Source organism: Liolophura sinensis, chromosome 7 (assembly GCF_032854445.1).
Source record: "Liolophura sinensis isolate JHLJ2023 chromosome 7, CUHK_Ljap_v2, whole genome shotgun sequence".
Lineage (NCBI taxonomy): Eukaryota > Metazoa > Mollusca > Polyplacophora > Chitonida > Chitonidae > Liolophura > Liolophura sinensis.
Window position 1 is genome coordinate 40667460 of NC_088301.1, and position 17924 is coordinate 40685383.

General features: G+C 38.5%; 2 protein-coding genes across 3 annotated transcripts; one reads left to right on the plus strand and one right to left on the minus strand.

Annotated features, from left to right (window-relative positions):
• Positions 1-870: 870 nt before the first annotated feature.
• Positions 871-7312, minus strand: LOC135470193 (filaggrin-2-like). The gene is made up of 6 exons (XM_064748999.1): positions 7117-7312; positions 4091-4672; positions 3605-3702; positions 2835-3019; positions 2322-2439; positions 871-1677 (listed from the first exon to the last, which is right to left on the minus strand). The coding sequence occupies exons 1-6, from the start codon at positions 7184-7186 to the stop codon at positions 1354-1356; spliced, it is 1377 nt and encodes a 458-aa protein (XP_064605069.1). The 5' UTR covers positions 7187-7312; the 3' UTR covers positions 871-1353.
• A 2354-nt stretch (positions 7313-9666) lies between these two features.
• LOC135471406 (uncharacterized) lies at positions 9667-16845 on the plus strand. Of its 2 annotated transcripts, none has more exons than XM_064750635.1 (6): positions 9667-9844; positions 12635-13139; positions 13453-13550; positions 13855-14038; positions 15835-15952; positions 16250-16845. In XM_064750635.1, the coding sequence occupies exons 2-4, from the start codon at positions 12764-12766 to the stop codon at positions 13915-13917; spliced, it is 537 nt and encodes a 178-aa protein (XP_064606705.1). In that variant the 5' UTR covers positions 9667-9844; positions 12635-12763; the 3' UTR covers positions 13918-14038; positions 15835-15952; positions 16250-16845. The 2 variants fall into 2 exon arrangements, with proteins under 2 accessions (XP_064606705.1, XP_064606704.1); XM_064750634.1 differs by having other exon boundaries at positions 9675-9844.
• The last annotated feature ends 1079 nt before the right edge of the window (positions 16846-17924 follow it).

Sequence of the window (17924 nt, forward strand, 5' to 3'; positions counted from 1 at the left end):
TTTTTTGAAGCCAAAAAGTTGCACCGTAATAGTAGAGAATAATTCGTATTTACAAAGCCTGGAGTCGACTTAGGCCTTTCTAGGCGGGAAATCCCACCCATTCTACAAAACATTTTTTTTTTCAGTGCGCTCCTTGCTCTTTGATCCGAGAAATATAATTTGATCCGAGAAATATAAACTTTCAGGAGATCATTTGGTAAATGCCTCAATTCTTCTTAATGTGGATGTCCAATTGCTCACCCATACATTTGAGAACTTGATGGTTGATAATCAAATATAGAGCCCATTCTCAAGGACGTTCCATGGTTGTTGCCTTACGTTAGGTCCCCCAATATTAAAGAGCTCCCCACCCACAAGTGAAATTAAGCTAATTTAGTGCGCATTGTTGAGAGAGGATCCATGTATACTGATATACAAATCCTGTGCAAATTGTGTTCTGGAGCACATCTTCCTTCATCCCGTAATTAGGATTAAAAATAAGAAATGTAGGAAATATTATTTTTGGACGAATGTATTATTTTTGGACCGACTTGATGCATCAATATGTGGAAAATGAAAAATTCTTGATTGTGCATCGCGTTAGACAACAATCAAATATATAAATCAATACATGAATATAAATATGGTTTAGTGCTACATTGGTAGTAACTCGGTCAGCCTTAATTGATTGTTGGGCTTTCAAATACAGCTCTCGATTTTTCGGCCAAACACGGTTTGCCAGGGATACCTGGTAAGGTAAGAAGCTTTCCTTCAAAACCTTGACGTTTTTCTTATGTTAAATTAATTATTCTGGAGTTCTGTGACTGTAATGAACATTTCTGTAGGTTTGATCCCCATGTTATTTGATTATTCAAGGCAACGAGGATATGCTTGTTAAGCCTGCTTATTTTATTTATTTGGTTGTCGATAATCACGCCATAATCAAGGTCTGTTTAGTTGAAAGTTGAGAGAAGAAACTTAAAATGTAATGGTTTGATCTTTAGCCGAAGAAAAGACTGTGAATTAAATTGCACCAAATCCGTTCATAACATTTCCGTAAAGTTGCAGTTCCACACAAAAAGAAACAGTGGTAAAAACATTACCTCCGCCTGAAAGGTGTACTACCTTTCTCAAGCTTGTGACATAATTTACAAGATCTAATAATGTTTCAGATAAAGTATATATGGGCAATTGTATCGATAAAAGACATTAAAATTCCATTTTTTTTTTATCTGAGTTTGAAGGGATATGTCTAAATATTCAAATCATGACGTACTTCAGAAACTTTGCGACAATCATCCAATATGGTTAAATGAAAGTCCTGCCGTGATCCAGCATGAACACGTCCTAAACCTATCTCGCTTCCTCTTTAGTTCATCCTTCCCGTGCAGGGTCCAAATGTTGGCTGGGGTCGCCATGATCGGCTTTCGCCTCTGACGTAGCTTTGTCCTTTTTGCCACGGTGCATATGCTTGCCATGGCCATGCATGTGATCTTCGTGGTTGTGGTCTTTGTGGTCCCCGTGATCATCATGAGGATCGTGATGATGGTCTCCGCTGTGATCATGGACGTGCGACTCCCAGTGACCGTGCGGTTTGGCCCGGACAATGGTACAGCAAGCTATACGCCCACCGGCATCGCCAGTTTTCAAACTCGCTGGCGTTCCACCTTTACCTAGGTCGTCAGCTTTTTCATGAATCTGAAAACGTTAGTCATGACTGATGTAGACACTTGTAGAATTACATACCATATCGTGCATGGAGAGTTCCATTATAAGACCAGGCACACAATATTCACATTAACTTTTCTTGAACCAGAATGCACTGTTCGATCAATACAAATGAGCAATAATCATACTCATTTGCATTTTTCTCGTAGTAGTCAATACAGAAGAATCTTTTAAAACAAATTCTGCATACTAAAATGTTATGGATTGGTGTTCAGCAAAGGTGTGAATTAAATTGCACCAAATCCGTTCATAACTTTTTCCATAAAGCTACAGTCACACAGACAAATAAAACACTGGTAAAAAACATTACCTTCGCCTGAAAAGTTCAAGCTTGTGTATAATTTACAAGGTTTAATAATGTTTTATATATTTTTCTACAGAATCGAAACGTGTACTTTTCATGTTACTCTGACGCTACGTAACAGCAATAGCGTTGCGCCTTTTAGAATAACTTCGTTCGGCTTCCAACGCGAGATTGCGACATTTCCACGAGATTTCAACTGAATAGTTCTGAAATCTTTTACTTTCAAAGAATTTGACCGTCACGATGTTCAAATATCGCCGTTTTCTCTTTCTGTATCTGCGAGTTAGTTATGTTTGCATATCATACTTACGACCAAAGCTCTCCCAATAATGTTATGGTAACCAATCAGTGTGCTTCTAGAATCGTTCATGGCCACATTTGTTTTGCCTTTATCGTCACAGCGGATGTTGCCATAATCTCCAGCATGTCTGTAAAAGTAGCAGTGTAACTGTAAACCAGACGAGGGACACAGATTTAGGGCCTATTGCTCTCACAAAACGTCACAAGGGTCTCTCCATACATAAAATCTCTTGAAAGCCTTTCAGTGAGCAAACCCACAACAATTTTATTTGTCCCTTAAAAAGCAGTTTGCTTATTCAAACTTAAATATTGAGCTTATTGTTAAAAAACATCTTGGGTACCATTTACTCTTAATAAAAATAAGACTGCATGTCATAATAAATTTGCTTCCACAGGTACAACATTTCTTAAGAAACGCATGAGCGTATTCCATGCAAAGAAACAGTCTCGTTATAATGTAAATTTATTTAGACCTGGTCAGGTGCTTTTGGAAGGCGTCAGAAAACCTCTTACTACAAACTACCTGATATCATCGGTGGGAGCCCCATGATCCACCCCAAAAGGATTGAAGTGTGAGCCCGTGGACTGACAGCCATCAGTGAGGTCCCCAAACTCATGCACGTGCAGACCGTGCTCGTGTTGCATGACGCCATCTTGAGCCTGGAATCCTTCTAAGTCTATCTGCATTTCTACGGGACCACCATATATCTGGTAGGAAAAAAACATGTTTCGCATATCAATTTACAAATTTACAAATACTCATTTGTTTTACTCGTGAAGTGATTTTTCTGAGGATTAACCATTACCTGTCATCCTATACCCGAAAGGTTTGGGTGAAACTTCGGAGACATTCAGACTTGCAAGGTTAACTTACGTCCAATAAAGGCCCTGGGAAGTTTTCGGAAGTTTTCGCAGCGGCATTATACATAACCATTCGCAAACCTTAAGCTTATAGATAAAATGTCACCACACTTGGTAAAAGACGCAGCTTCTTAACTGTGATACTGAATGATGGATGCTTGTGAGGATAATATTAGTCATATATACAGTAGTCAAAACAAATCGTTCTTCTCTAAGGCACTGTAGTCCCACCATTGCCAAACCATCAGCGAGTTTAAGATGTTTCACCATGGCCCATAACTACATTGTGTGTATTATGATAAAAGTTTCGCGCAATTTTGAAAAGACTGAATATCCACCTTGTCACAAGACGTCAATAAAGACCGAGAAATATTAAACATGATACCATATAACCCTCACTATATGTAAAATGTGAATTTCGTGATCCCTTACCAATTGTCGTAAATGAACAGAACCAGTGATCGTTGATCTTTTCTTCAATGCAACTCCCGTATTTGGTCCCATGGCACAGTGAGCATAGACGTAGTCCTCTGTAAAGAATGTAAGGAGGTATAGATATCCACGGTAAGCTTTATTGTGGTACTGGTAGCGAGATGAAGGCATACAAAACAATTACACGTTAGCAAACCCTTTTGCAGCAGGAGAAAACGTGTTGGTGTCTGCTTTTCTTTTATTACATATAGAGACACGAATGATATAATACACTGCCTAAGGGAGCAACCATTTTCAAAGTTCAAAAGGCCTAAGGACACATTGTCACCATGTAGTGTTTACTAAAGGCATGCATGTTGAATGAAAACTCAAAACTGTACATCTTGTACATCTGTTACGAATGTAAGCATTAAGTCCAACATTGTTGGATATATAAATATATACACACTGCTTTTCAAAGGAATATGTACATATTCGACATTTTACCAGAGTGATCGTGTTTGGCGGCATCTTCCTCGTGTGAATGCGGTCCATGGTGACCAGGGTGATCTTGTCGGTGGTCGTCATGATCGGGGCCATGATGTTGAAGAGCTCGAGCACACATTGCGCAGGCGTGTCCACCTCGACCTCCGTGGCCGCCGCGATGTCCATGATGTTCGCCATGATGTTCGCCGTGATGTCCATGATGGTCACCATGATGTTCGCCATGATGTCCATGATGGCGGCCATGATGTTCGCCATGCTCTCCGTGATGGTCATCATGGTTGGCGCAGTTTTCGCCGGCCTCGTGGATGTGAATGTGAATATCGTCGTCCCCTTCGTGATGTCCCGGATGGACGCCGTTCACCGTTTCCTCTGCTGGCGCATCATGCATCATTTTACTTTTCTTTCCTTTCTTCCCACCCTTTTTCTTTTTCCCGGGTTTCGTGGGCTTTGCCATGACGTCGGCAGCAGCAGGTTTGTTGTCGCCATGGTCATGGTGATGATCGACCTTCTCCTCACAGTTTCCTACCTCGTGTAAATGAACGTGGACATTGCGACCATTCTCGGAGTGGATGTGATGGACTTCTACAAAGTGAATAATATCGTTCGATCTTGGCAACACAGATATCCTATTACATAGAAACAGAAATGTATTGGTTGTGTACACTCCTTGAACTTAGTCAAATGGTATCTCGCTACAGCCGGGAGGTTACAAAGTATTCATAATGCTCCTTTACTGAAATACTACACAGAATACACCAGGCACGTCTGACCTGACCGATGATATCAAAGGCTCAAATCCAGCTCTTGGCTGTTCAGCCGTGGCCTTAAGTTGGGAGATTTGTCGGGTACCTGGCGATGGGCGGTGATTTACGCCGAGCATTCTCTTGTCCATTAACCATAAAAATTACCGAAGTTGACAATTCTTGAATACAGCGTTTATTTGCCAATCACATAAAGATTTTCATTATTATTTTTATTTATCTGCTTGGTGATTGATGTTCTATACTCAGAAATATTCGCTTATAAAACTGCGACCAGTATTGTGGTGGGAAGAAAGCGGATACATCCCAAAGGCACACCATGGCCATCCCCATGGAGTTGTCAGACTACATATGTATGTATGTGTGTGTGTGTGTGTGTGTGTGTGTGTGTGTGTGTGTGTGTGTGTGTGTGTGTGTGTGTGTGTGTGTGTGTGTGTGTGTGTGTGTGTGTGTGTGTGTGTGTGTGTGTGTGTGCGTGCGCGTGCGTGTGTGTGTGTATCATGAGGTGTGTGTGTGTACTATTTTTCAGTCATACGACGACGAGAAGTCATAAGGTGTGTGGATGTATACTGTGTCTCCTCGTGACACAGTGCGAGTCGATGCCATCAAAGCGCTGCCGCGACTGAAGCATCATGCCGAAGACACCAGACATGATACCCACCTGGTCACATTATACTGACACCTGGCAAACCAGTCCTGTTTCCTTGCTCTAACCTCTCAATGCTGAACGCCAAGTCAGGCAGCAGCAAGTACTATTTTTAAAGTCATTCGTGTGATCCATGTATGTCTTTTGTGAGAATAACACTTTGTTTCGATTATCTGCAAAAACAGTCCAAACTGTGGTGATTTTGTAAATATAATTTGCACACGAACAATGATCTCTACCAGCACTTTCCGGAAAGACGTGAGAATGTGGATAGACCTTCCATAGAGGGTCAGCCTTTTAATCAAATTAGTTCGATCATTTCCAGTGAGAGCATATAGTAAACAGATCACAGATCCTTTCTTTTCGATTAAATAATTTCACGTATTTTGTCAAAGTGTAATTGATAATTCCACACAATTATGTACCATGGATGTGGTCGAACACTACACAAGTTATTTTGTATTTAATTTTTTGGATCAAGTGTTTGATTTTTCGATTGCAGAGTGATGTACGAATGAGGGATTTAAAGCTTAAGTTTACTTTAAATGGCGAACGCGTCAAACATGGAATCTGTGTCAGACTGTCTGGCGCTGTCTCTTCCTCGCGAATTAGGTAGAGAATGTAGGTAACCCTGACCCGTGGAAGGTGGCAAAGGAATGTAGAGACACAAGTCCGTTTCTCAGCCATACACTTCATTAAAAAAGTGCGTAGCAAAGAAACCAATGTGTATAGCTAGCACAGTTCATAATGCGTCGAAGTCGTCCTAAAAAAGGACAAAAAACTTCACGATTGTGGAATGGTGAGCTAATACTATACCGAGGATAAAATGATCACTGACCGACATCTATCCTCCCTGGGGTCTTAAAAGCATCATATATTGTCACTATTTTGAAATAAGTACGACCAACCCATAGTATTTACCGATGCTGGAATTGTAATATATCTACCAGCCTTTCCGTTCAACTGACCATGTATTTAAAAATCTGCATTTTGTTTCCGTAGGTCAATGTTCAGCGTTTCAGCTCCAGTAAAAACAGTTTTCTTTTCAATAATTTGGCATAAAAATGAGAATAATTCTGTCAAAATGCCCTTTAAAGCAAAAATTAAGGTCATCAGCCATAGAAAACCAGAGGTATTCCACAGGCGGTTGTTTTCTTCAACAACACCCCTGCATTCTAGTAACTCATAATGTTAACAGATATATCGGTCAAATGTCATATAGTAAGACATATGATAGGTGCTATTACATTTCTTTCTTCAATTTTATCGTGCGACATTGTAGTGTTTGAATTATACCAATGTGGTTCATCCATCTACTTATATTATTGAATAATTTTAATGCTTTTTTTACAACTAATGTATACACAAACTTTGTGGGAATTGTAAAATACGGTCAGAAATTTTCTAGTTTAATTTTAAGTTAAATGTCATGAAGGGTTATTACAGACCATAAACAAGAAGGAAATTATTCAAAATTAGATGACTAGAAATAGATGACATGGCCACTCAAATACAATTGAGCTACAAGAATTGACAAATATAGAACAATAATTACTAAGTATCTTTAGCTCCGTTCGATTCGATACAGTACATTCATAGCCATCATGCCAAGCACTTACCTTCTCGACCCAAAACTAAGCAGGCCAAAACTCCTACAGCCAGACACGTTACAATCACTAATGAGTTCATGTTAACCTTCTTGTATGTCGTCCTTTGTCACACGTTTCCTTTGAATCCTGGGGGCCCCGTCTTGGTATAGATATAGCCAAGCAGAGTTGATATGACAACTACCAAGGACATACCGATCTACTTGGACGCGATGAGGTATCACGTGATCGCTGCATCACAGCTGATAGGAACGGATATGTATAGTGGCAAACACTCATTCACGATTTAGACATCGTGCATGTCACAAGACGTAATGCCATATAATGTCCTTAGTTGGTGGGATATTCGTGAACACACTTTTTAATTCCGAAATTGGTAGATTCGGATATTCCGTGTGCCAGGCTTAAATTTGATGTCATATACTGTCTTCACCAACTTACTTTACATCAACCCATTTTAACATCGTGAAAATCAGATGATGCAGATCAGATGACACGCAGTGATTGTCTGGTTATATGTATCAGCCGATGACACCTCTGCCGATTTTCACAAGGTGAATTATCCCTCCTTATACAATATAAGAGACAGGATCACACATCATATACGACTACGATTTTTGTATCTCCATATATAGTAGCTTTGTCAGATCCTGTGGATAAAATATTAATAAAAATTCCGACTATAACTGCTAATAATGGCATTTGGCCGCGCACTGTTTGCTACAGCGTTTTTCGAGGAAACGGCCACTCAGACACTTATGAAACTTCCGCATGTTTGAGGTACCTGAGGACATGAAGTTGTGCACTTTAACTTATGGAAACTTTTGGTGTCGTGACTTGGCGGAAATGTTGGATTTTGTGCAAAATGAGAAAAAATCTTTCTCTAGAACGGTTAATGCGATTGAGCTGGATCTGAAACTGCAGTTGCACAAAGCCTAAGCATGTTCCATTTGTTCATGAGAACATTCTCGGTTGAAAATTGAACAAGCTCGCTATTCGGTGAAAATTTCGTGTTACCAAAAAAACTTCGGTTTTTGCCAATTTCTGCTACATTTCACTATAGGAAATAGTCTATCTGCTGCAGTTTGGACCCTGATTCCCAATGTGCCATTTTGCAATACCGGAAGTAACATCCTGTAGGCCTAGCGTAGAAAGAAAATCACATATATTTTATTGTCAAACCAAATGGTATTTTGACTGGTATTATGAAGCGCGTTTGCCATGGTAACTTATGTTTTCATCATCAACGTTACCCCATGCAACTGTATGTTCCAACTCATTTGTTTTGCGGGCCTCTTGAAGATATCTTCCGAAAAGCAGGAATCCTGATTATCACATATTTAATAACCTAGCATTACTTATATTATGGCATTTTGTCCACATCATTCATCCATTTACTCTAAAGGCCATTTCTCTGTATGTAATATAATAAGATTATAAGGTCGAATATAAGATAAAAATTATGTTGTTAGTTTTCATTTTTTCCAGCAAATCTATGTTATGTACATAGTGGCTAACAGACGGCATTGTTTAAAGTCGTTTTGAGAATTGGCCTTGCGAAGTTTGACCTGGAACGTCAATCTTGGTATGTTTCGATCCATAGGCTGTGTACATTCCTCCATGTTACTTATGGAAATCATTCGTTAAATAGATAAATTCATGACAGAATTGACTGGGTGGCGGCTCAGTTCGTTTAATAGTTTGTGTACCAAGCTGAAAAGCTGGAAATAATTGTTCTTGCTCGGACGAAACAAAAAAAAATATATTCTCTACACCCCCTTTTAATTTATTTCCGGGACAACTGTTCGTCAGTACTGAACCAAACTGCTGTTGAGTAGTCATGTATGAAAATACTATATATAACCTTAAAGAAATGAAAAAATCTTCTTCAGCAGAGCCGCTCCACAGATCAAGGTCAAATGTTGTCTTCGCCATTAACAGCGTTGAATTCCAAGGAAAATTGTAGAAGCTTGGCCTCACGGCACGACTTGTTTTTTTCTACTATATGTAGTGTTCCCATATAGTGCAATTAAAACCCGAAAAAGGTGTGTGTTTTTTAATTTTTATACCCACCTTTGAGATTCCAAGTGCATACCTATATTTTGTTATGGAGTTTATCCGTAACACAGTACATTCATCGAAGTTTTTGTGTCACTGTGTTAAACAAATCTTACAGGTTTGCGTTATTCTGCTGGTCATAACAATCCTTCTGTTATGTTAAGCCATGTACATCTATCCTGAATGCAAACGTGTTAATATGGTCTCAGATTCTTGCAGAGTGGTAATTGGATTGTGCCATGATATTTTGAACTAGGTGAATGTGTTCTATGGATCACAAAGTTCAAAAGATACGAAAATTTAGCATCGGGTTCACATTAGATTTTTAAGACGCTCTCTAAAACTGACCCACGGTGACATATCGGCTTTTCGATGAGAACTAATCTAATTTCATGTCTGTGTATTGACTTACCGGCGAATTATGTGGATAGTTGATATGCATGTAGCCGGATCCACCTCCACTGTGATGCAGTGATCATGTGACTCGCCATCGCTTCCCACCAGATGGGCATGCCTCTTGTTTTCTTTACATCAGTCAGGCTATTCCAATCAAGACTGGCGGTCTCGTGAAACGCAGGACACGAACGACATACAGCGAGATTAGGTACAGTAGGGATGAATTTGCTGCTGTTAACCTGCCTTACTGTTGGAATTTCAATCGGCTTTGTGTCAGGTCGAGAAGGTAAGCAGAAAGCAACAATGTACATAGCACATAGGCATAGTTATTCTGTTATGCCGTTTACAGTTTGTATTACTACGAATTTGGATATTGTAAAGATATGCATAAATTAGAAAGAGACATATACAGGTTATGTCTTAAAAACTGTTGACTGCTTCTCTTTACACGATTTCGTCCTGTCTTCCTCACTTTATATACTTTCTTAACTCTTTTATGGTTTGTATTATATGTCGTCTTGGAAGAATGAATCATAGTACTATATTGTAATTTAGTTTTGAACAAACGTAAGCCTTCAGTGGGTGTGGATTTCAGATGTTTTAAATGCTTAGTAATGCATGTACAAGTATATGTTAATGCTTTGTTAAAATTAATGTTCCTCATTGTCGCATGATAAAACTGGAATAAGAAATATGATCGCACCTATATATCATATTTCCTGCTGTAGTGACAGTTGACCGATATATGCCAGTTATAAATATGATATGTCACTAGAATGCGCTAGTCTGTTGTTTTCAAATAACATTCGATGGTTACTACCATTGCATACTATACATTTAATTTGCAGTTTAAGCATGGTCATGAATAGGAGCAGAAAGAAGTAAAAATGTCAAGTGTCAAATACCACACTGTCATCGATGCTTTGGTTTCATTCACCTGACATTCCCTTTATAATAACACAAATATATATTGTGAATACGTGTATATCCTTGAATAAGAAATAAATATAAAATCACTTGGAAAGACTGAAATCTATGCATTTTAAAGCAAAACTTTTGAGCATATTATAAAACAAATATAGCTGTATACTCAATCATTTTAAGAAGGACGCCATATAATGTTTTATGACCCTTCGAAAAAATTGTATTTATTAGATGATTAAACAAGTACATTAATCTTTCCGCAGGGAAATATAAATTCAAATGACAATCCTATTTCACCTTCTGCAGATTTGGATGTCCTGCTAGTATTCGAACATTACCTTTTTTGAAAGGCTGATTTGATTTCGTTAGAATATGCTAATAGCAATGATGACCGGTAATTCTTCTTAATAATTGTCTTAGTAATAACTTTGTTTTTTAATATGTTTGTAACTTATTATTTTCTTTGAAAAATTGCTGTAAGGACAGATTTTGTCACGAAATGTGAGTGTGGAAATTTCTGTTTTGTTTGAAGAGTATTTTGGTAATGTAGAATGTCAATGTTTAGAGTCAATGTTTAGATGGAAAGAATCACCCAGTGCTGTGGAAATAAAACAATCAACAACCATTTAAATCTGCTACCCAAACGAAAGTTATAAGCAAGCCACTGGATTTTTTTCAAGATGCTGGTAGCACCCAACCGGCCTTTCAGTTTTGAGTTGTTTTACGACAGCTTATTACTATCAGGAATTAATTTCACATTCTGTTTGTTGTGGTCATATCTCTTGTCAACAGCATGTCCTTCTTGGAATGGAAATTTAACTCTTATCTAACTCTTGAAAACTAGTAAATCTGTAACAGGTTTCTCTATTTATCTTGATAAGGGATATCTCCATATATTTTCAAAATGGAGGCAACGATTCTTGTAAGGTATCTAGGTCTATGTAATACATGCATGTACTAAAATGCAAGCAATGATCATAAACCAACGTTTGCTTACTTTGAATGTAAATGAAATAGAGTTACGCATACATGTTGTTCTCTCTTTCTCTCAGTTTAGGCACCCGGGGACATTGTGCCTTCTTCTGTCTGATCCGAAAATAAGTGACAAAACTTTGAACAATGGATACTGTTCAAGACATCTCATAGCAGTTAACGTCACCCCCATAGCCGCACTCTTTCAACTTCATACATTATAGTATGTAGCTTTGACATGCTCTTATGAGATTTGTCCTCGCCTATGTCATTCGTGAAGAATATTTACATATTTCCATATTTGTGGTGAAATAATCCACCAATGCAGTTATCGGTCTGTCAACTTTTCATTTATAGATATATGTGGTTTACAATGGTATATGACAAACAGTCCCAGTTATGTGTACTGTGTAATTAGATAATGTGCAGTGGGTAGGCGGTCGGTATTGGTATCAACGATATTTGTTTGCATATGATGACTTGCATCTTGGGGGATGTTAGCATCTTTCAAGGTTAGCAATACACACACCAGTCCATTGCTCATCACACCCTCCCCATTTGCACGGCATGTCATGGTAACCTACATAACCTTTCAAATCGGCATGGGAGACACCTCATGGATCCTGATGGTTTCGACAATAATATTCGACTGGTAAAACCAAACAAATAGTAACAATTACAAATATTTTCAAAAAACTCTTCCAATGTCTTAAAATTTGATTAAAATTTGGTAGCGATGTTAATTTTATTTAAATCAGCTATCATTGACGTTCTTTGCAGTACACATTACTTTCTCTAAAAGGCACTTCTGTCTTTCAGCTTGGAAAGTTTTTGCACATTGAGTTCACAAAAGTTCACAAACCCCAATTTTATCACACACACACAGCCAGTGGCATCTATATATATATATATATATATATATATTATATATATATATATATATATATATATATATATTTATATATATATATATATATATATATATATTATATATAAATTAAAAAGAATTCTTTTTGATCTTGAACATAGATTTATTTCATCTCATCGATAAAGTAATCAATTAAGGCGTTCATTAACCAATCCTATTTTTTTCTTGGTGATGTTATTATCACCGTGCTATAGATGTGCACTGTGCGCGCCCACGAACTGTTTTACTAAAGCCCCACTGCTCTCTTTGTAGAAGTCCATCACATCCACTCCGAGAATGGTCGCAATGTCCACGTTCATTTACACGAGGTAGGAAACTGTGAGGAGAAGGTCGATCCATCACCATGACCATGGCGACAACAAACCTGCTGCTGCCGACGTCATGGCAAAGCCCACGAAACCCGGGGAAAAAGAAAAGGGTGGGAAGAAAGGAAAGAAAAGTAAAATGATGCATGATGCGCCAGCAGAGGAAACGGTGAACGGCGTCCATCCGGGACATCACGAAGGGGACGACGATATTCACATTCACATCCACGAGGCCGGCGAAAACTGCGCCAACCATGATGACCATCACGGAGAGCATGGCGAACATCATGGATATCACGGCGCCCATGGAGGTCGAGGTGGACACGCCTGCGCAATGTGTGCTCGAGCTCTTCAACATCATGGCCCCGATCATGACGACCACCGACAAGATCACCCTGGTCACCATGGACCCGCATTCACACGAGGAAGGGCAGCCAAACACGATCACTCTGGTGAGTGTTTTCGAGAAGGTTAAATGGCCTGGCGTCTGCAGATACAACGATCAAAAGTTACACATTTGGAGTCATTAGAAACTGACGATGACATCCTTTGTCATATACTGAATACATTTTGGAGACATGTAAATAATGAATTGTAATTCTGCCAATAGGCATATTTTGATATCATTTTTATAAATTACTTCCACGCTCGACATTAGGATTTCACTTTCAACATATGCAAGTCAAAGTTAGGCCTACCATGCAAAATGATAGAAATGATGGCAAAAATCTGACAAATACATTCATGTTTGCTTACTTTCCATAGAGGATTACGTCTATGCGCACTGCGCCATGGGACCAAATATGGGAGTACCCAAAAAGAAAAGGTCAAAGGTCACTGGCGCCGTACATCTCAGACAGTTGGTAAGATATACATTAAACTTAAAAAGTTTGCAGTTACATGTTTCGTAACGCTAAGTTTTGAAGTGTTAAAAGATACGTTTTCGAATTCATGTTGTTTAAACAAATTTGAACAGATGAATTTATCAACTGGTCCAAGTAAATAATAAAGTACACATTATTTCGATATTTGTTCTTAACTTGCTGAATTGTCAGGAAGACTCTCACCACCACAAAATCAGTAGGAATCTGAAACTTATAAGGTCATATTACGGCTTTTCTTTGCTGTTTGAATTAGGTATTTGGGAGTTTCATTTTGTCTTTTCAGATTTACGGTGGTCCAGTAGAAATGATGATAGACCTGAAGGGTTCCAATCTCACAAAGGTGTGATGCAACACGAACACGGTCTGCACGTGCATGAGTTTGGGGACCTCACCGATGGCTGCCAGTCCACGGGGTCAGACTTTAACCCCTTTATGATGGTTCACGGGGCCCCAAACGATGATACCAGGTAAAGGGTACAAGTCCATAATCTTGACTATTCACAAAGCATATGACTTGTCATGCAGGCGCTATCGTTGGCGTCACTGACCAATCTGCATGTCGTTGTATATCCTTTTTAATTCTATACACTACATCCTTGAAGCTAGTCTCAAACAAACACTTTGAAACTTGATGTTTGTCTTTAAGCATGGAATCATCGCAATCGCAAGACTTTTTCATGTTCATTAAAGCTTCAGCTGAGCGTTATTCTTTCCCAAGAATTCAGTAACGTGTAACTTTTACAGCTTTTTCGTTGTCGTGTGTATTATAGTACATTAAGAACATAATAATATAAACTATATTATATTATAGCCTAAAATGTGAGATGTAGGGGTTTGTCATAATTTACAATGTGTTACCTGCCATGCTGTCGTGGTTGGCTGTGCCCTTGGTCACATTTTTGCCTTCATCTGTTATCACTTTACTACATCCCCTATGTAGTTGTAAAGCAAATTTATAAAACAAGAGCAAGTAACTTCAAAGAAAAACTTGAACCTAAACACAAACTCTCCGTAAGAGGAAATTTTCTCCACGTTAATAAATTAATTACAACAATTACATGAATATCATTAATTAGCTGAGATGCAACCCACATGAATATCTCAGCACTAATTACAATCGCAAAGGACACCCGGATAAGTTAATATAACACGTTCTTTATTACCGGTAATATTTCGACGATGTATGAAACCACTGGAGTCACAGAAGTAACCATGGAGGTTAACTACAATTTCATGAGCGTATTGCACCGCCCCCCCCCCCCCCCGCCCCAGTTCTCTTTTTTGTAATTTTAAGACTTTAGGAATGATTTTCCCTAATGTAGCGAGTCTTCTAGAGCTTATAGAGAAATAAACGGATGTACCCCTACCGACTTGAGCCGATAGAATGATAGTTATGCATATGTCAACGAAAGAAAAAAGAATATCATAATTGCGTTGAAAATTGACGAATCGGCCCAACACTCCAACATGGTATGTGACTTGTCTTAATGAAGCCGTATGCCAACTTTTAATCAAATACAATAACTCGATAATATTGTTGAAAATGAGCAACAAGAGCCCGTTTTCGAGTTTGCTCTGTAACTTGTCATGGTGAAGCCTTATACTAAGATTTCAAATAGGATGAAGGCTGAAAAACTGATTCCCGAAGAATTGGCAGATTAGTGCTGCACTAGGGATAACTCCCCTCCGATGAAGGGAGAGACTTGTTATAGCATTTCTGAAAACTTATTCGGTTCGGAACTTCCTATTGCAACTGATGTTACTTCCATTTGCTTACAATCACATATATATCCACAGAATTACAATGAATATTATGTTGACAAGCAAACCAGAAATCAGAAGTGAATGATGCATTTACAGAGGATTAGCATAACATTTATCTGCATACCAAATTTGAAAATATTATCGTTGGTTCTCAACCAACATGACTAACAGACACACGTGAATCCTGAATTTATAATATACATATGGGATAAAGGCTAAAACTGCTAAACCCGATTTCGGATATTTGAGATAATTTAAGGTTTTATGCTATGTCTTCAACCTTTCCGATGGTATAGTTCATCATTGCATTCTGTATCAGAAATCAGGAAAGGATTATTTCACACTTGACTCGTGTTTAAATAATACAACGTAAAATATGCTTTAAATACAAAGACGAAAATAAACTGACGGATTCTTCGGGGTAGCATTATTTTCATCTTATGTGTATAAAAAAATATTTCTGTTATTTCTCTTTAATGAGAGCGTGTTTCTTTTTCAGACATGCTGGTGATTATGGTAACATCCGCTGTGACGACGAAGGGAAGATACATATGGCCCTGAACGATTCTAGAAGCACACTAGTTGGATATCATAACATAATTGGGAGGGCACTAGTGGTAATTATAATTTACTTATAAGGTGACAAGCACTCGTCCTCGGTTGACTTGCCTTCGGTAAGGCGTCTCAGTGAAGCAGCACTAGATAAAAGAGCGGTGGAAATCCCTCCTGCAAAAAGGAGGCGCATTACATGCACTCTAAGGGCTCCTTCGTCGTCATATGGCTGAAAAATTATTAAATACGACTCCTAACCATCAGGCCCTCGAAGCGGTCTTCAACGTAGGTAAAATGTCTTAAACAACCATGTGAACTTTTGCTGGATAAATGTTCTTTAATCAAATATAAATGACTTGCAGATTCATGAAAAAAAGGATGATCTTGGAAAGGGTGGGTCTCCGGAGAGTGTAACATCAGGTGATGCAGGAGGTAACTTAGCTTGCTGTACCATTGTCCGGGCCAAACCGCACGGTCACTGGGAGTCGCACGTCCATGATCACAGCAGAGACCATCACCACGATCCTCATGATGATCACGGGGATCACAAAGACCACAACCACGAAGATCACATGCATGGCCATGGCAAGCATATGCACCGTGGCAAAAAGGACAAAGCTACGTTAGAGGTCGGTCATGGCGACCACAGCCAACATATGAACCATGCTGGACATGGGAAGGAGGAGCACCATGGCCATCATGACCTTGCCGACCATCGACATCATTAAACCACTGAGGAGCATTTGGTTGATGGAAATGACGCAAACAGCGTAAGGATTGCAAGCAGCAATAAGTCCTTAGTCCTTAATAAGGCATTACTGAACTGTATTCCTTCATATTTGTCATCGTCAGTTTAGAATATCTGCAAATCTGACAACAATCTCCTGATATAACCCTATATTACGAGACCCTTCATTACAATTACATGTATAAAATGTATTAAAGTGTGGTGCTGTAATTTCATGCTGATGGATTTTTTTTTTCACTGGGGTTACTTGAAACGCTTATTCTTTGGTACACACCACAAGTTGGTGTGGGGTACACCAATGATCTCTGTAGATCAGATATTTGAAACGTGAATTCCTACATGAAAATAGAAGTTGTATTACAGGTTTGTATGTTTACAAGTGCAACTGACCCATCTACACTAACAAAATGAATCTGTTAATATGAACAGAAGGTCGGTTGTCTGCGTGATGCTATAATGCATTATGTTATTGCAATAGAGTAGGCCTATTCTGTTAAATATAACACACATTTTCTATTAATTAATTATAAAGATTCTAGACTAACAGCTTATTATGTTGAATACGATACAGTATTATGTTATAATAACATGATACATTCTAGCATCACTGAGAAAACAGACTTTCTGTTAACATTAACAGATTAATTTTTTGAGTGTATGACGACCAACAACATATATTCACTCGATTTCCCTCCCCATAAAAGAAATTTACGCCTGGAGCGATACAAAATGTCAAGAAATCAGGCGTGTGACAGAAAATTGTCAGTCTGACTTTGAATTATAATTTCTCCACTTTTAGGCAGTAAATCCCTATAGAGCGTGCATAGGGAGTCGTATAGAGATACGAAAAATTTGATCGCACAGAACACATTATAGTCGATGAATTTGGCGGCTTCAAAATATTGGGGGGTCTCAGTGGGAGAGGTGCAATGTTTTCCCAGATTTTATCTTTCTTGTTAAGTATATTTCTTCTTTGTACGCTGCGTAAATCATATTGCAAAACATCTAGGAGCAGTTAACATCGTCGTCATAATGATATTTTTTTCTTCGGAAAAGTGTTTGTGGGATGAGTTTCCACTCAGGTAATTTTAGGTGTAATTAAGACTTAATTTTCGGAGCATTTGTAGCTATTCTAAATTTCTTTAACCAACACAAGTTCACATATTTTCGAAAACAGTTAGGATTCAAACTTGATAGATAATGAAAGCCTTATGATTCATTTTCAAGGTTTAAGATAAAGTATAGTTTCTTTCAGATGACGGTCATATAAACGGTTGGGTCGCCACGCT